Source organism: Equus quagga, chromosome 1 (genome assembly GCF_021613505.1).
Source record: "Equus quagga isolate Etosha38 chromosome 1, UCLA_HA_Equagga_1.0, whole genome shotgun sequence".
NCBI lineage: Eukaryota > Metazoa > Chordata > Mammalia > Perissodactyla > Equidae > Equus > Equus quagga.
In genome coordinates, this window is record NC_060267.1 from 45268730 (window position 1) to 45289225 (window position 20496).

At 42.4% G+C, this 20496-nt stretch overlaps 1 protein-coding gene across 2 annotated transcripts in view; it reads right to left on the bottom strand.

Annotated features, from left to right (window-relative positions):
* Nucleotides 1–377: 377 nt before the first annotated feature.
* Nucleotides 378–20496, bottom strand: part of BORCS5 (BLOC-1 related complex subunit 5) — an 83123-nt gene continuing 63004 nt past the window's right edge. For both annotated transcript variants that reach the window (XM_046639781.1, XM_046639776.1), the window contains exon 4: nt 378–1100. In XM_046639781.1, the coding sequence (XP_046495737.1) occupies nt 870–1100 (231 nt within the window). In that variant the 3' untranslated portion in view covers nt 378–869. The remainder of the gene's footprint in view (nt 1101–20496) is intronic.

Genomic DNA, 20496 nt, shown 5'->3' on the forward strand with positions numbered 1-20496 from the left:
GAAATCATAATATTAAAACAGTATGGAAAAAATGAAACACAGCATGAAACAGTATGGAGAGAAAAATGAATGGATTAGAATTTAAACCAGAACTAGGTCCGCAATTATACGGACATTTAATACACGATAGTGCTGATGTGATGAAAAGAGACCTAAACTTCGTCTGCACCAAGGAAAGCAGTTATCGGTGGGAGATGAACCCGATGAGGACACGTGTAGAAAGGGCGTCTTCAGTTCCGATGTCGACATACGAGGGACACCATGACCTGGCACACGACGAAAATACCAGTGTTTCTCCAGGGCAGGAAGAGGGTGCCCAGATAAAGACCTGATATGCTGTCAATCGTCAGGGTAGGAAGAGTAACAACACTCAGACCTGGATTAAATTAGTTCTTTATGTTTACAGTAAACCCGTAACTCAGACAGCCTATTGAGTAAAATTTCATAAAGGCATCGAGGACACAGAGCTGCTTAAAATATTTCTCCCCTTCTCTGCATATTTTCACTCCATAAGCAAGACTAGATAATATATACTTTCAATTTAAAAAAAAAACTAAACAAAATAAAAATAATTCCCGATGCAGAGTTCTGTAACGACATCTTAGTAATTCGAACGCTCCAACTTCGGTGATCACTGAGAACCAGTGTGGTTCGCTCTGCACAGGGAGGACACCGAGGAAAGGGGGAGGACAAAGTCAGATTTTCAGGCCAGCTGGACCGCTTCACCTCTGCTTCAGGGACAAGCAAAACCTCCAACCAGCTTCGAGCGCTGGTCACATCACATGACTTTGGTTCCCAATGTCCTCAGGGTATTGGCGGTGCCGGGCTCTGTCCCAGAACCCCTGCCCGGCAGGAGGGGAGCAGCAGCTCTACAGCTGGGGCTCTCGGTCCGGCTTCATGCTGAAGGGCTCCAGCCTCTCGCCCTCCGGCAGCAGGCTGTTGAGCCGCTCCATCAGGGGCACCGTCTGGTCAATGCCCATCTGTATGCGGCGGAGGATGGCGGACATTTCATTGACTTTCTGGATCTGCTCTGCATATTTGGCATATCTTTTCTGGCGCTCTTGCATGAAGCTAAAGAGAGTTTCCACAGACAGATCCATCTGTCAGAGGGGAAAAGAAGTGAAATTCATTAGGTCTAGCTGAAATAAGTCCTCCCAAGAGGATCAGGTGATCACATGATCAGCGTGAGGTACAGAGGGCACAGGTCAAGTGAAGGTGCCCAGCTTCACAGGAAGCACTGCGGGGTAAAACACACCCACACAAACCCTTCCCAAACACAGCTGTATCAGCCGCTGCCCCAGCACCAGCTTCAGAGGGAGACGAAGAGACGACTGTCTCCGGCTCTATGTTTTGGGAGTGTGAGCCATTTACACCTTGTTGAGACCCCAGGATTTCTCTCTCTGCAGGAAAGAATCCTGGGTTTGGAAATCACACACCAGGGTCTGAATCTGGCTCTGCCACTTGAGTTGATACTATTTATCCTTTCTGTCTCAGGGACTTCTGCAAAAAACAGGGAACTAACTCCAGGGCTGCAGGGCTGCTGTGAGGGTGAAATGAGATATCATCACAGGCAAACCCACCAAGCGGTGCCTCCGCGCGGCACAGCGGGGCTTTCCCATGTCTTCTTTGTTCCCCCCGCTCCCTGAATGGCTGGGATAGGCAGGCCTCGGGGGAGAAGTGCAGGTCCCACCAGGACCAAAATGCCAACCAAGGCTCAGGTCCACACCATGTGAGGCAAACTGAGGCTGCTTCATGCACTCTCTCCCCCAGGTTAACAAGCTTTAGCTCTGAGCTCCCCATTTTTGTGACCTCTGTTCCTCTCTTGGTGAAGTTCTTTGGAACCCATCATTGGATAAAAATAGGAGGGGGAGGGAACCTCCAGCGTGTCAGATGCTTGTAACCCCCCCCCCCCCCCCCCCCGCATGGATCCCACATCCACTCCCTCCCGCCCGCTCCCTTCCCTAACCAGGGAAGAAACAAACTGCCAAGACTCACATCTCTCTCCCCAAGTTCAAATGCTACTCCAGCCCTTCCTTCTTGTTGATTCCAGGAGCGTGCCCTTCCCAAGCCCAGCACCAGGCTGGCCCTCAGTGCGTACTACCACAGCGCCTCTTAAAACGGTGTGATAGAAACAAAAACAAACCAAACTAACATACAAGAGACCCAAGCAAGCCCCAGGAAAAAAGAACCAGTTCTCTTTTATGTTGTGTGTCAGGCGAGAGAGGGATGCTGAGAGGGCAGGTGTCAGAAGAGCTCCGTGCTTGTTTTTTCTGTTGGTTCTTCTCTCACTTGGTTTGAAATGCTCAGGGGACAAAAAGACAGCTAGTGGGAGGAGGGCACAGGGGACAAAAAAATCCATCTGAACGGGAGACTCTAAATAATGTGAAAACAATTTATACCTTCTGAGGATTCTCTGCAACCCTGTTCACCATTCAGCACTCTGGAGGGAGCGAGCCAGTGAACTATTGTGTTCATGACAGTCCACCACCAGGCCTTTTCCGGACGACAGTTCAATCCAGCACCTAGAATACTCCACGTTCCGAGAGCCAACGGGAGGTGCGGGAGCCAGCCGGAGTCCTCACAAGAACCAGCGCGGCTCATGGAACAGCCCGCTCCAGAACTCAGAACCTTCTCGGGCTTTCACATTCCACTTGGCGGGGGCATTCCCATGCCCCCACCCCAACTCCACCAGACTAGACAGACACCTGAGGAGTTTCTCTGAAACGGCCTCCAAGGCTCTAACTTATCATGTCCGAGGCCCTTGGCAATCAACCCATTGCCCCTGATTTACACCTGATCAGACAGTTTTCCCAACCATCGTAGCAAGGTATTTGTTCAAATGGCATACACGTCCCTCCACGTTTCCACATCCAGCTGGGGCCATGTTTAATGTATCCAAAGCTTCTGTCCAAAGCCATGCCATGTTTAATGCTCAGGTGAGCACAAACGATTCACGCAAGCTCTTCCTATGTAGGTTACAGTATGTCTTAGAGTAGTAGTAGTGCTTGTAGCATGTCTCTAGTAGTAGGCTTATAGTATGTCTTTCAGGAGCCAATTCTATGACAGCCCATGGGAGGAAAAAAACACAGAAAAGGCAATGTGAGGTTGAGTGACCTCCGCGGTCGCACCAGTGACAGGACCAAGACCAGAACCCAGATCTGCACAGTCCACCATCTTCCTCGGACACGTATTTCCTAAGCAAGAGAGTGTACCATTAGAGGTACAGGAGATTTTAGTTGGTACATGGCACGGTATTAAAGAACATCAAATCACATGACGGAAAACTTACTGCCTTTTAAATCTTTTCCCATTCTTTCTGATTGCTGCAGAAAAAATCTCAGTTTGGTGTAAGTAAGACTTTAATACCTGGAAAAGTGTAATAAAACTGGCAACATGCCTATTTCTCATACCCTTCCCGTTGCTCTCTTGAGGCGACACTGTTCCTGATCCCTGATCCCTAAGCCCGATCTCCGCATGCACCCTGAACCCAGGTGCAGACTCAGCCCAGCGCATCCATGTGACTCCAGGCAGTCAGTCAGTATCTAATGCAATCTGAATCTTACCATTCTGACGTCTAGAACACGTCCTCATTCACCTTTCCTAGTTGTACTTTTGGGACAAAGATTCCAACAGGAAGGCCATATATAACATACATAGGCAACAAACATTGACTGAATACTACCACGGGCCACGCGAGCTCCTGGGGATACAGATATTGAGAACCAAACTACATACACCCACACAGCCTACTGTGTACACTAATGTGAGTTTGCTTTTCCATTGTCTTTGTTAACATGACTTTACTATTCCAAGAAACTCAGGCTCAGATGGGGAAATGTTGCAAATAACTTTGTTTCAGGAACTTCCAGGAAAAACCAGTTAAATGAGAAAACGATTCGATTTTCCAATAAACAGAGAATGACTATTTATTCTCCATGACCCTTGCCTCAAAACCTTGCCTTGCTGTGACCACACTAAGTTCTTGTCAGTGGTACATGTACGTGAACATCTCTCACGGCAGCTTCTGGGTATCTTCCCTAAGAGTTAGCCGGCATGTGCTCTTTGCTCCTCCTCTTTGTCATCCCTTCCTTCACTCTGCTGCTGCTGTAAGGCAGACGCGGCCCCCTTAGACCACAAGAATAACTGAGTTCACACCCTTGGGTTGGCAGAGCAGTGAGCCAGAAGAAGTCTGGCTCCATGAGGACTTTTGTGGGTGAGAGTCGTACCAGGCCTGGGAGAGAAGAAATTTCCATTCTCTATAAGCCACTGTAACACCAGTTTAATCTTATTCTAATAGAAATGAATGAGCTAAAGTCCCTGCCTTTAAGGAACTCATTGCTTACTCTTAAAACTTCAAACCTTGCCGTACATACTCAGATACTGTCTCTGGTGGCAGTACATTTCAAAGGACAGGTGAAAAAGGAGGTGAGAGTATTTGTAGGTGACGTTGCAGGCTTTACTAAGACATTAGCTATCCGGAGACTGTGCTCAAACTCGTTCCAACTATCTTCTGTGGTTGGTGCAGCCTATTTGCCCACCTGGTCGGTCCACTGCCAGAAAGAGATCCAAAATATTAGCTAATCAAATCTGGCAATATACAAAAAGGATAATACATCATGACCAAGTGAGGTTTATCTCAAGGATGTAAGCTTTATCAGCATCTGAGAATCAAAGTAATTTGCCATTTCAACAGAATAAAGGTTAAAAATCATATAATCATAAATCATTTCAATAGATGCAGAAAAAGCATTTGACAAATTCAATTATGAAAAATTACAGCAAATTACGAACAGAAGGAACCTTCTTCAATCTGATAAAAGGCATCTATGAAAAACCTACAGCTAACATCATAGTTAGTGGTGAAAGACATTTTTCTCCCTACCATCAGGAATAAGCCCAGGATGTCCACTCTCACCACTTTTATTCAACATTATATACCAGAGGACCTAGCCAGTATAATAAATCAACAAAGGAAATAAAAGGCATAGAAACTGGAGAGGAATAAATAAAAGGGCCTTTATCTGCACATGACATGACAGCATTCTCAGAAAATCTTGAGGAATCTACCAAAAATTAAAAAAGCCAACAAGTGAATTTACCCAGGTTGCAAAATACATGGTCAATACACAAAAATCAATTATATTTCTATATACTTGCAATGAACAACTGGACAACAGAATAAAAAAATACTATTTACAATTACATCAACAACCTGAAAACTTAGGAAAAATTACAAAAAATATGTACAAGCAAGACCTGTACTCTGATATTACAAAACTCTACTGTGAAAAATTAAAGGAGATCTCAAAAGATGGAGAAGTATACCATGTTCATGGATTGGAAGATTCAATATTATTAAGACGTCAATTCTTGGGGCCAGCCCTGTGGTCAAGTGGTTAGGTTCACGCACTCTGCTTTGGTGGCCCAGGGTTTTGCTGGTTCAGATCCTGGGTGTGGACACAGCGCTGCTTGTCGGGCCATGCTGGGGTGGTGTCCCACATGCCACAACTGAAAGGACCCGCAACTAAAAATACACAACTATGTACCAGGGGGCTTTGGGAGAAAAAGGAAAAATAAAATCTTTTAAAAAAATTAAATAAAAATTTAAAAAAAAAGATGTCAATTCTTGCCAAATTGAGTTACAGATTCATTTGCAATCTGAATCAAAATTCTAGAAGGCATGTTTTTTGTAGGGATTTGATAAACTGAATCTAAGTACACAGAATGGCCAAAAGAATTCTGAAAAATAACAAAGTTTAAAGACCTGTAATACTTGATTTCAAGAACTTCTATCAAGCTCCAGTAATCAAGATAGTGTGGTATTGGCATAGAGAGAGACATACAGATCAAGGAAACTGAACAGAGGGTGTAGAATAGATCAAACATATGTGGTCAATTGATTTCTTTACAAAGATTCGAAGGTAACTCAATGGAGAAAAGAAAGTTTTTCAACAATTTGTGCTAGAAGAACTAGATATCTGTATGGGGGGGGGGGGGGGACCAAAACGTGGACCCCTACACCTCTTGCCAAGCACAAAAATTAAAATGAAATGGATCACAGACCTAAACATAGAAGCTAAAACTATAAAACTTCTAGAAGAAAACATAAAAGAAAAACCTTTGCTACCATGGGCTAGGCAAAGATTTCTTGGATAAAGCACTAACTATAAAACAAAAAATGGTTAAATTGATCTTCATCAAGATTTAAAACTTTTTTTATTTTTATCACTATAATTTTTTTAGTTTCACCTATTTCTTTTTACTTTTTTTTTTTTTGCTGGGTAAGATTCACCCTGAGCTAACATCTGTTGCCAATCTTCCTTTTTTTCCCCTCCCCCCAAAGCCCCAGTATAGCTGTATATTCTAGTTGCAGGTCTTTCTAGTTCTTCTATGTGAGCTGCTGTCACAGCATGGCTACTGACAGACGGGTGGTGTGGTTCTGCACTGAGCAACCAAATCCCAGCCACTGAAGCAGAGCTCCAAACTTTAACTACAAGGCCATCAGGGCTGGCTCTAAAACTTCTTTTTGAAAGACATTATTAAGAAAATGATAAGGCAAGCTACAGACTAAGAGAAAATATTCCCTATATATATGATAATAGACATATGCACAATATATAAAGAACTCTTACGACTCACTAATAAGAAAAAGTCCAAATTTGGGATTTTTTCAGGAGAGCTGACCTATGGCCTCTGTTTCACTAAAACATTAATTGAATTTCTAAGGAAAGCCTGCTTTTAAGATCTTTTAAAAAAGAATTAAGATCCTTTCCAGGAAAGTGAGCCTCCAACAGATCAGTTGAATATCAACCGAATTTATTAAAAAGGAAAGTAGGGGAGGAGGGCCGTGAAGAGCCACTGGAAATGGGCCAGGAGCCCAGGGAAGGTCCTGCAGGCAGTCACCTCCAAGTGGCATCTAGCTCTTTTGAGACAATGGATCCAAGAAGGTGTGAGAGTGAAGCTTGTCCCAGTGGGCACAGTTAAGTAAGGTGGACCACAGATCAGGAAAAAATGAGTAGCTAGATGTTAACCAGCCAGTAGTCTCAACAGAACTCCCGTGCTGAAGCCCTGACACAGTGTGGAAGGAAAAACATTCTGAGCAATTCTCAAATCACTTTGAGGGCTCTGGAGACTTCCAGCCCACGACCAAGACTGTCCTGAATCCAATCCTTTATCACCGGGTAGAGAAGTGGCTCTTCATGACACCAGTGCCCACTGAGGTTGCACACACAAGCTCAGGAGGGACCTGTTTCATGGAAGCTTCCATCCTGAGCTGGAATGGCGGAGTAGGACTCAGTTGCTTTCAGATCCATTGGCTTAAATTCTCAATAGTTCACCTTCCAAGGTTTAGCCAGAGCTTTTACCTCAGGTGTGAGCTGACCATCCACACTCTGCAAATGACCTATCTAGACGTTTTGAAGGCATTCCTGAGCCGGAGCTCGGTGACTCAGAGTCACTCTGAGAGGAGTGGGCGTCTCTCAGAAGGGGAGAGGGCTTCTAGAGAAGCAACAAAATAAACGAAGAACTAATGTGAAGCTGAATAACCCTTCCAGCTTTACCAACAACTGTACACAGCTTGCAGATGAAGACAGCAATGTCAGAACTGGGTCAAAATCTTGGTTCTGCATATGACTGACTACTTTGTGACCTTGAACCATCTACTTAACTTCTCTGAGCCTCAGCTTCTTCACCCTCAAACTGGGGATAATGATAGTACCTACCTCACAGGGCTGAGGTGAGGAGTAAGGAGACAACATGCACAAAACACCTAGAACAGCTCCCAGAAAAATAGAGCTCCATGAAATATAAAATATATGTGAACTGAAATAGAAACTATGTCTAGAAACCTCTTTTACGTGAACAATGGAAAAGCAAGGTAAGAAATTTAGTAAATAAGGGCAGAAAAGGAATGATGACATTGCAAGGTATCCACATAGACACAATAATATCTTTGGTGTGAAGGCGCGGCGCTGTCGTTATGCCTCATCTCTGTTACATGAACTATCTTCGAGGCTTACACAACCACTCAGATGACAACTTACCATTGTGTTTTTTGCTGACATGTTTTATTTTTGTTCCTCATTTCTGCTACTGAAAATCTTACAACAGAGTCACATTACTCATCCCAAAGTTTCCTTACAGAAACATTTCACACTGTGTAATAACTGAAATCATTATTTACCTACCAGTCCTTCCATGTATTTTTGACTCATATATTCAGCCATGGGAATGAGTAACTATTACCACTGTTTGTTTAGCACTATCCAACATGGTAAAATAAAACTACATAAATGGATATGCATTATATATATTTTTTAAAAACATATTTTGAAAGCAAGCACAAGAGCTTTAATAAATGATATCTTCTCCAATGAGAGTACATTGCTTTGAAAAATTTGTTACATAAAATTTCCTGATAAAATAAGTTTGGTAAAATAAGTAATAATGGTTTGGGACAGAAGGGCCATTCTATAGATGATGTCTTAAATACCTGATGTAATTTCCTTTTCAAAGTAAAGGTAATTTTTTTAAAAAAAATATTTTATTTTTCCTTTTTCTCCCAAAGTCCCCCGGTACGTAGTTGCATATTTTTAGCTGTGGGTCCTTCCAGTTGTGGCATGTGAGGCGCCGCTTTAGCATGGTCCGATGAGCGGTGCCATGTCCACGCCCAGGATCCAAACCAGCGAAACCCTGGGCCACCGAAGTGGAGCGGGCGAACTTAACCACTTGGCCATGGGGCCAGACCCGTAAAGGTAAATTTTTCAAAGTACTTATACATACTATAAGGGCCTATAGTTTTATGTTAGAAAAGATGCGTGATACAACCATAAGAGTTTCATAAAGACATTATACATCTTCTAAATTCTAAAACCTTAAGTTGTAGATATGTACAAGACAGTCATAGCAACTTTAATAACTTTTTCAAAGGCAAAAAGAAAAATGAGTAGGTAAATTATTTCCACAGCTAACAAAATTCAGGTCTATACAATTGATAGACTGCAGTTTTTCCTCTCCCTAAGGTACTTAAGTTTTTAAAAAAAAGGTTAAAAAGAAAAAAGATTGCTTAAGGATGTAACTGAGACTACATTTTAAAAAGTCACTCATCTTTTCTACTCTTTAAAAGTAATAACGTTCAGCTTTTAAATGTGATGTCTCTCAGGTAACTTAAGCCTCAGGTCAATTTTTATTTGGTCTCAAAAGATAGTTCATTCTTTCTGCACTCTCCTACATTTAAATTCCTGTTTCCCAAGGATGTCAATTTAGGAATACAGCGGTGGGGAGACCAAGGCCAGCTAACCAAGGGCTGTCTGCCTCTCTTTGCACATACCAAATCCAGCCCCAGCTTTGTTCTTCCTGAGGATGGACATCCTTCTATGCCCCAAAATGTAATGAATACACAGTGATATACAATTATGTGTGCTTTTTTTTGCTGAGGAAGATTCGCCCTGAGCTAACATCGGCTGCCGATCTTCCTCTTTTTGTATGTGGGCTGCCACCACAGCATGGCCACTGACAGACAAGTGGTGTAGGTGTGCACCCAGGAACCAAACCCAGGTTGCTCAAGTGGAGCACACTGAACTTAACCACTAGGCCACTGGGGCTGGCCCCACAATTCTCTTTTATTGTAAAGTTTTTCTAGCTAAAGGAACTAAATGGAAAAATGACAATTCATCCTGTTTTATAGCTATATAACTAATGAATTCTGAGGTCAGGAACAATCTGTGGGCACTTGGCCATGCCTCAAATGTCTATATGGAGATGGGCCTATTACTGATTTTCAGCAATGCAGATTCACCCAACAAAGCCTTGACATGGCTCATAATTTATTACCATAAAAAGACAGAACTCAGGGGCTGGCCCTGAGGCCGAGTGGTTAAGTTCGTGCGCTCTGCTTCGGCGGCCCAGGGTTTCACTGGTTTGGATCCTGGGTGCGGACACGGCACCACTCATCAAGCCATGCTGAGGTGGCATCCCACATGCCACAACTAGAAGGACCCACAACTAAAAATAGACAACTTTGTACCAGGGAGCTTTGGGAGAAAAAGGAAAAATAAAATTTTTTTTTTTTTAAAAAAGATAGAAGTCACAAAGCTTGAATTTAAACCCTATTAGTTGTGTGACCTTGGACAAATCTTAAAAACTGAGTCTCAGCTTCTACTTTTTATTTTTTTCTATTTTTAATTTTTTTTAATTTAATTTTTTTTTTTTTGAGGAAGACTAGCCCTGAGCTAACATCTGCTAATTCTCCTCTTTTTGCTGAGGAAAACTGGCCCTGAGCTAACATCTGTGTCCATCTTCCTCTATTTTATATGTGGAACACCTACCACAGCATGGCTTGCCAAGCGGTGCCAGGTCCGCACCCGGGATTCAAACCGGCAAACCCCAGGCCACCGAAGTGGAACGTGCACACTTAAGCGCTGTGCCACCAGGCTGGCCGCTCAGCTTCTACTTTTTAAAAGTGGTAATAATAATATTATTATTACCTATCCATCCATCCATTCTATCTTACAGTGGTATTATGAAGATTATAAAGAAGAAGATATATACAAGAGTGATCTAAAAACAGAACAGAGCTATAAAAATGTAAGTTACATTATTATAACAAATTCCACTGAATGGCCAAATACGTTGGGAGATTTGTTTTTCACAGCACTAAAAGAAAACTAAGAAATTCTCAAATTATATGACCACATTCAAGGGAAACTGCTTCAGTGTCTTACACAAAGTTTCACCCTTTCACGTGTTCTGGATCTCAGAACTACTAATCCTCCTGAAGAAAGAACAGCCAGCATAGATATATAAATTAGCACTGTCCCAAGGGCAAAATCTGCGTTGCAAATACAGCTCATTATCCTCCAAAGAAGATACACAAATGACCAACAAAGATATGAAAAGATGTTCAACATCATTAGACCTTAGGGAAATGAAAATCAAAACCACAAAAAGATATCACTTTATATTGACTAGGGATGGCTAAAATAAAAAGACAGACAATAACAAGCGTCAGTGAGGATGTGGCGAAATTTGAACCCTTGTGGACTTCTAGTGGGAATGTTAAATAGGACAGCACTTAGAAAAAGAGTTTGGTTGTTTCTCCAAAAGCTAAACACAAACTTACCATATGACCCAGCAATTTCACTCCTAGGTATATACCCAAGAGAACTGAAACATGTTCACACAAATACTTGTACACAAGTGTTCACAGCAACATTATTTGTAACTGCCCCAAAGTGAAAACAACCCACACATCCAACAACTGATGAATGGATAAACAAAATGTAGTAGATTCATACAAGAGAATATTATTCAGCCAGAAAAAGGAATGTGATATCGATATAAGTTACAACATGGATGAGCCTTAAAAACATTATGCTAAGTGAAAGAAGCCAGACACAAAAGGCCACATATTGTATGATTCCATTTATATGAAATGCCTAGAATAGGTAGTCAATAGAGACAGAAAGTAGATTAGTGGTTGCCAGGGGATAGGAGAATGGGGTATGGGGAGTGACTGCTAATTTATATGGGGTTTCTTTTTGGAGTAATGAAAATGTTTTGGAATTAATAGTGGTGTTAGATGCACAGCTTCGTGAATATACTAAAAACTACTGAATTGTGTACTATGAAAAGGGGAGAGGTCTCAAAGTAGAGTTGTCAGAAATGTCTTGGAACCTTTCTTGCTTGTTCTTAAACTGACTCAATGATGGCCACATTCTCAATCTCACTTCTGACTGGAGGCACCTTCTTAAGATCTTTCTTCCACTCTAAGCTCTAGTGCTTGAGCTTAGTTGCTCTACCTTTCATACATCAGCTACCTCCCGATTTTGTCTTTGACTCGTATTATTAGCTGTCTCCACTCAGAGAGTGGAATGACTCTTGCCACCAATCAAAGTTTGGCACATTCTAGCCCACCCTCCATCTTCTATCCCCACCATATCTTCACCATTTGACCTCTAGTGGGGATTAAGATAGATTATAAAGGTTAGGGTAGGCCAGGCTGCAAGAAAAACTTTTCCAGGTCAACTGTGCGTTTCTGGCTTTCTGACCCTCCTCCAGATCACCATTTCCAGAGTTCTCTGTGGGAATCCTCTCTAGGATGCCTCTCTCTTGCAGAATGGACAAACAATGGGCAGACGGTTCCATTAATTACACCACAGGCTAAATGGCACCAATTACCACATACTGGACATTCTGAAGTAACCTTGTTTCTGAAGACAATAGCTTGCAATGATGCCTATAAGAGTAAACTCTTGCCATTTATTCTCATATCACACCCATGATCTGTAAATCAGGTGAGAATCCCTGGCAAATCTCAGTCTACATGGATGGTCTACCAAAAACAGAAACTGAAATCTATATTCATGGGACTATTTCTTTGAGTAATATGTGTATATCATATTAGGATGACTAGCTAGATCGAACACAGTATGTAATATTCAGCAATTCCCTAGTTATCTTAATTAATTTAATAAAATAATGTATAGCAGTTGTAACTACTATCCACTGAGTATCTACTGAATGCCAGGCATTGTACTGTGTACTATACATGCATTATCTTTACTCCTCAACAATCCTATAGGAACAATAGAATTCTGCTACTAGAGTTGTGGAATTGGGATTTAGAGATCAGAAAAGGCGCCAAGGGTCACACAGTTAGTACTAGCAGGGAAGCCAGAATACAAACTCGTGCTTTTTCGCCTAATTTCCGCCTGTCTTTTCTACGGAGCTAATTAATTCAAATATCAACTCATTTCAATTAAAACATATTAAGTTGAGCAATGTGTTCAATACCTTTTCGAAACCCTTAGCAAATGAATTTAAATGGCAATTTTTACAATTTTCAAGTGAAGTGAAAGAACACTTTTGTTTCTAATTTAACCACCAATATTTATTTTTTTAATAACAAATTACCGGACATAACACAGACATTTACAAAACAAAAACTGAGAACAGAGACTAAAGGGAATAAAGCATTTGTCAGCAGATAAACGTGAATGACATTTTCATTGGCAAAGCCTGTTTGTACACTTTGTACTCTGACATTTCACTTGTACAAGCATTTCACAATCCTTGACTTCACCAAGGGGCTTGGAACACAGACTTTTCGAGCTGCGAGGGTCCTGAGAGATCACTCAATCCCAACCCCTCACTTCACACACACAAACTACTCCAGAGCGGCTGAGCGATCTGCCCAAGGCCACAGAGCCAGGACTGGACTCCAGATCTCGAGCCCAAGGGCCACCACACCACGGTACTGCCAGCTGCCCTGAGCAACGACAGTCAGCCAGGGCCATTTCCTCCTCTAGAGCTAGCTGTACCCTGTCAAACCGATTGAAACCGTGTGTGAAAACCGTGATCTAAAACAAAGCTTTTCAAGACATGATTTCTGGCCATAAGGACAACAAAAATCTATGGTTAATTGACGGCAACATCAAATGACAAAGTCAAATCAAAATCTCCATGCCTATTGGAACAGGAACTTGCTCAGTGGGCCTAGATCTGCAATTAGGAGGATATCAGTCAAAACTGTGTGCAGTTTCTGCTTCCTTCTGGAATTACGTAAGCCTTCTCCAGCTCCTTATTAGTCTGCCATTTCCTGTTGCGCAACGGACAAACAATGGGCAGACTGTCGCCAATGTTTTCATTAATTACACCACAGGCTGAACGCATCGATTACCACATAGTGGATATTTTGAAGTGACCCTGTTTCCTTTGTTCAAACAATGTGCCTAAATACAATGTCTCCATAAAGGAACAAATTTTATTTGGGTCTTCAAAAGAATTAAGAGATACCAGGACCTCAGGAATTCTAATTGCATCACTTCGTTCCAATAATTATTTTATCACTTGCCCAATCTCCTATGCCTTCTTACCCTTGGCCTTATGTTTAGGAGAGAAATCTCAAAACCTTTAAGTAGTTCCCAAAGCTAAACATGTTACAGTCAGGCAGATTACCCTCCCCCTCCACCAGGAAAGGGCTAGAAAGTGACACTAGACTGAAAGGCAGCAAATCGGGAAAAGAAAAAAGAAGATCAGAGTAAAAATAAAAGCTGGAGGGCAGAAATTGCACTCCCCCCTCTCCCTTAGGAGGGCTGTCTCTGGACTCCAGGAAAGATCTGAGTTCAGGGCAGACACACACCTTAGAAGACCTTCTGCCTCCTTGAGAAGTCTGCTCAGCTTTCTGTCTGACGAGGCAAAGAGCCCCTCTCTGCGGTCCTTCCAGAGTGGAGGGCGGAGGACAGAGCCCCGCACGAGCCCACTCTCCGCTCCCCTGACTGTGCCTCCCTCGGTCCCCCTTCACTCCAACCACAGTCCTCTGAGATGCTGGAAAAAGGCCCCTTTCTCAAAAACTGATCAACTGGGAGTATGGAAAAGTTAGCCTCAAAGTAGGCAGGGTTGTCATTTTAAAGACTTACATGTGGGGTCTTCAGGGTTATTTTTTTTAAGTGTAGCTGCGTCCTATAAGGATTGCCTGTGAAATACAAAAGTATAGTGTGAACCTCTAAAGGGAAGGTCGTAAAGGAGTGCTGGGCCAGGGAGAGTGAGCATTACGCACCAATGAGAGGAGCCGGCAGTAAAAAGCTTTTGGATAAAGAAATGAAGAGAAACACAAAAGGACAGTAGAAAAACCATGGGTTGTGGAGGCTCAAATGTGGGTTGTACACCTGGGTTTGAGCCCCAGCTCTACCGCTGAACAACTGTGTAACCTTGAGTGACCTTTTGGGTCTCTGAACCTCAGTTTCTTTATCTGTCAGAAGCAGATGATAACATATGTAAAATGCTTATTTCAGTCCTGACACATGGAAAACGTGTACAAAATGACGGCTGTATTATTGTTACTACTATTCCTACCACCTTAGGAGAGGAGGTGGAGAAGCCATGTTGGCAGATGGAGTAGGTAGACAGTGGAGAAAATCTGAGAGGCCCATCACTAACCTCGACTCTCCTTCCCAATGTCCAGGATTAAAGGGAAAAAACAGTCAGTTTGTATGACCTAAGTGATACATTAAATATTTTAAAACCTGAGCTAAGGTGACTAAACAATGTAAAACTGGATTATTTATGTGCTCTATGAGTCCTTCATTTATGTAGCAAACTATCCATGAACACAATCCCTTTTTTGACTCAGACTTTGGAGGTTGTATGGAGATAAATATTTTATAGATAAAATCCTCTACCCTATGCCTGAAGAAAGAATGGGGAGATACTCAATATCCGATGATGATGATGATGATGATGATGCTACTAATATAATAATCTGGCATATCTCAGTTGATGCCAGAGTCTGTGTTGCTAAACAGGATGCTGGATGACCTCTCCTGACATGCAAGAGCCTGATCTAGAGTCCACGGCCCATATCATCACCCATGCAGAGAGCTGAGGTGACAACTCAACTTCACTACACAAATGCATCCAGCAAACATTTCCTAAGCACTAGGAAAGAAATGAGGCAGGAGATCCCTTCTGACTAAGGGAAACCAGGAACGCTTTATGTACAGGCTGTTGACATAAACTGATGGGAGTAGAGGATTCATCAGGCAGAGATGGGGAGCCGATTCTCGCAGGAGAGCACTGGAGAAGGCATGGAGCAGGAGTGGAGAACAGAGAGCAGTCTGAACTTGGTAGATTTCAGAGAATATAACTCTGACTATTACAAGATGGAAAGGCAGGCAAACAAATGGTTACAGAGAATCTAGGTGTCAGCAAGGGTGAAAGAGAATGGCTGAGGTACCTCAGGATATAGGAAGAAATCACTACCGAAACTATGCTGCAATGGTGCCACTAAGGTTCATACTCCTGTAGAATAACATCTTGCAATCACCTCCTTGTTGGTCTTGCTGCATCTGAATAAATGACTTTCCCTCCCTAAAATAATCCTTTCCTTTACATAGCTCCTTGCAGTCCTGCAGATTCATTAATAATGAGCACATTCATTATCCTATTTTCTCTGGGCTGCAGGTTGGCTGTCACCTTAACTTTCTGCATGAGCAATTTCTAGTAATGGTCTGATATGACCTTAGACGTGTGATAAGCTCTCTATTCACGTGTAGAATGAGAACTGTGGAGTAATGCCAGCATGGCATCTAAAATCTTACAATATTAAAGTATAGTGTGTTGGGCCAACCCTGGTGGCCCGGTAGTTAAGTTCAGCATGCTCCACTTTGGCGGCCTGGGTTTGGTTCCTGGGCGCACACCTACACTGCTCTGTCAGCGGCCATACTGTGCTGGCAGCCCACATACTAAAAATAGAGGAAGACTGGCACAGATGTTAGCTCAGGGCGAATCTTCCCCTGCAAAAAAACCCAAAAAAACAAAAATAAAGTATAGTCTGTCAACATGGGCAGAAAAAACTTAACTGTTGCCTCAACCTCTAGGGACCCATCCTAGAGAAATCCTTTGGGAATCCTTGAGACTTGAAAGAATTAGAGATGTCTTTAAAAGGAGTTTGGATCTGCAAGTGTCCTCCAACTGACAACAGAGATAGCAAATAAGTCTCTAGTTCAGAACAGCCAGATAAGTACGACAGTGAATGGATTGTTAATAATGAACAGAATCTTGGGTACTATGATTGTCATTGGTCAAAAAATTTGATAAGTTTTCGGTACAGATAGTTTCGAGGAAGAGTCTCCTGGCTCACTGTATACTAGCCAGGAGGACTTCAGATTAAAAGCTCCTTTCAGTAAAGCCTTCCTGGCCCACCCTACCTGAAATTTCCACCCCACTGACATTTCAAATCTTTTTTCTTGCTTTATATTTTTATTCTTACTACTTATCTTACATCTATATATGTTTTACTTTTTACCTCGTTTATTGTCTGTTTCCCCAGTGGAACAGAAGGTGTATGAGGAAGGGAGCCTGTCTGTTTTATTCAGTGATATATCCTCAACACCTAGAACAGAGCCTGGCACAGAGCTGAATGAGTTCATAAATGAAGCAGACATGTAAAGGCACGCACATGCAAAGTTCTGAAAGGCGTATCCTTATGTCCGTGAGTCACAAATCTGCAGCCAGGGAGACAGAATCCTAATAAGGCTCATATATTTTGAGAAAAATGAATTGCAAATTTGAAAAAAATTGCACGTTTCAGGTTTGTTTACAGTGCCATTGAGTTGATTCCAATTCCTAGTGACCCTGTGTAGAGCAGAGCAAAACCCTGCTCAGTCTTTTTGAGTCATCCTCTCACCTTCTGGCGCTCTATCAGACAATGCTCCGCTGCTATTCACAGGGTTTTCATGGCCAGTTTGTTTTTCTTCTTTTGGAAGTGGGTGGCCAGGTCCTTCTTTCTAGTCTGTCTTAGTTTAGAAGACCCACTGAAACCTGTCCACCATGGGTGACCCCACTGGTATTTGAAATATGAGTGGCAGAGATTTCAGCATCACAGCAACACGCCGCCGCCACCATATGACAACTGACAGATGGGTGATGTGGTTCCCTGACCAGAAATGAACCCCAGCTGTGAGAGCTACTAGAATCTTAACCACTAGACCACCAGGGCTGGCTATGTTCAAGATGAGATTTGTAAAATCTAAGAAAATAGAACGAAGCAGGCGAAAAATAAACACCACTGATCATCTCATCACCAAAGGGCAACCACAACTGTCTTGTTTCCTTCTAATCTTTTTCTAAGAAGATTTAACATAGTTGAAATTGCTAATATTGACTACATAATGCTGTGTCCTAGTTTTTTCACTTAATGTTAGAAACTTAAGTGTGTTCTTAATATCACTTGGTTTTCACTGACAGAAGGATTTAAACCAAGTGAAATTTACCATGGAACCTTGCACCAGCTTTTCTGAATCTCAAGGTTGGGCTACAGATGCATTTTAGAGATGTAAGTTCAAAGGTGACACAGATGCTCAAAATTTAGTATAACGCTGGGGACACACTGACTACATTTCTCAGCCTCCTCTGGAGTCAGCTGTGGCCATGCGATGTGCAAGACTTACAGGTTCGGCCCATAAAAACCTCCCCTCTGTGCTATTCCACTCTTTTTCCCTTTTCACCAACTGGATGCCATCAACAATGTGGTCTTTGGCCATGACCGAGCCACAAGATGAGAGGAGCCCAAATCCCTGAACTCAACGGAGGAGAGTCATCTGCTAACCAGAAACATGAGCAAGAAATAAACTTCTGCTGCATTTGAGCCATTACACATTTTTGAGTCTATTTATAGTGGCAGTCTAGCCTACCCTACCTAATACAACCCTTAGAACCTTTATTTTCTCTAGTAGAATAAGAAAGCTTATCAGTCACCGTGATAAAGATATTGAGATAATTGAACAATATATTAAGTTGTTCATTTAACAAATATTTATTAAATGTTACTGTGCCAGGCATTGTTCTCGGCATTGCAGCAATGCTCAAATTTGCTAAAATTCTTTGTCTTTCTTCACTGAAAGAGATACAGGACAGGAAATATCTTTTCCCAGCCCTGCTTCCAGTTCTATAACCCATGTGCCCTGAATACTGCTTACCTGCTGGCTTACAGATTGCAATTACTCTGACATTCCTCACTAGAGGGGCAGCTACATGGGGCCTCTAGCATTGCCCAACCTGGTAAACTGGAAATGAGCTGCAGGAGGAAGAGGGAAAGGGGCTTCAGTGCCTGGCACATGCGGCCAGTACTAGGAAAACTGGCAGAGCCAGCCTTCTAGGGCCATGTCTGGGGCAGGCAAACTGGGGGGAAATGGGGCTGCTCTTCACACATAGTCATATGTCAGTACCCAGAATCTGCATGGAGTTAAATCTCGGAGCAGTCAAATAACTGGGAGTTGCTCATGTGTCACCAAAAAAAACACAAGCCTACATTTTCAACAGGCAAGTCATAAACTAGATTGGGCCCTCTTCCAGAATTTCTGCCTTTTGGCAAGACAATGCTAGTGTAAAGGAAGTGTGAGGCTAGGCTCAAGGAAGTACCATACAGCATACCTTACAGCCAGACAAACCAGAATGAGCCCAGTCCCCCATCTGTATTTCCTGCCACCCAAGGGACCAGCTGTATTTCTCACCAAAAGGAAAGGTTGCCCAAAGGACAATGAGTGGGGAAAACTATAATTATATTGTAAGGTCTCAATCTGAAATTTACACGAGAGTAACTTGTAAATTAGAAAGGGAACACAAAACTTTCTTGAAATGTCTTGCCTTCAGCCTTTCAGCAAAAAAAGAAGCCCAACACATCTCTACACTCTTGTCAAAATTTGTAGTTTTAAATAAACATTCCCAAATCATTTTATAATTTGAGGCCAAGCAAGCAGCAACTGATGCCAGGATATGTTTAAAAGCAGCAACAAGAATCCAACAATGTTGTCATTTAAAGGGGATTCAGTTCAAGGTGGCAGAAGAGTAGCAGCCTCACCAGGCCAATGGCTCACTCAAACCAGGCTTTCAATGGAGGGGCTCAGAATGAATGCCAATGCCAGTTCAGACACTGATTCTCTGTGCAACACTGTAAGCAACTCGTTTACCCTTGATCAGTCGCTCTCCCAGCCACACGGGAGGAAATGTGGTACAGGAAGTCAGGTCAGCCCTTGGAAAATGGCGCCAGCTAGGTCTCAAACATCACAGTACTGTCAACAGAAAGGAACCCCTGCCCAGCTCTGTGGGCAGGCCCAGGAACAGGAGCTCACTCCGTCAATCACCAGTTGAGTGCCTACTGCGCGAGAAAGGATCGGCTACAAACAAAATGGAAGACTCCAAAGCAGCAGAACGTAAGTAATATGGTAAACTGGCAACGAGAACTGGGGATCAGGCAGGCTCATCTTCCATCATCTTAGTCATTAACTAGGAGAAAAATGTTGGGCAAATCCCAAATAAACTCCTACAACTTTGGTTTCTTTATTTATGCAATGACAGAACTAAATTAGAGAAACTTTAGGGTCTCTTTCTAATCCTAAGTAATCACATTCTAAGAATTGCAATTCTTTCTTACTTGTTCATCTGAACCTCCATTCAATGCTCCACATTGGTTTATGCTAAAATAACCTGCTTATCAACACATCTAAGAATGAAAAACACAGCAACTACCAGAATCAATCATGAATTTAGTCTCAAGGCCTTTAAGCAAGCACACAATAACCATAACAAAATAAACAAAATTTACCTTAGTTAAGAAGGTCGTCTAATCTATGAACATATTTACCCACTGACACTAGAGTGAGGCAGAACCATGATGCAGCTCAGCAATGAGAACTGCTCCAAAGGTCCCAACTATGTCCTCCTGGGGCTGTGTAATTGTCACCTGCCTTCCTCCCCTACCTCCCCCAAGCCAGGGAAAGCATTCACATTAGGAGGATGCATATTCCTTTCTCCCTTCACTTAACCCAAATTTCAGTGACAGATGGAACCTAAAGCTAAAAGTGTCTGCCTGTGAACTCAAATCCTTAACAAGAAATGATGAGATATCACAGAAAATCACTGAAATGATAAGAAATGCTGACTCCACAGCCTAGAAGCCAAGGACTAGTCATTTGCTGCCATTCAGTTCCAAATTTCTCA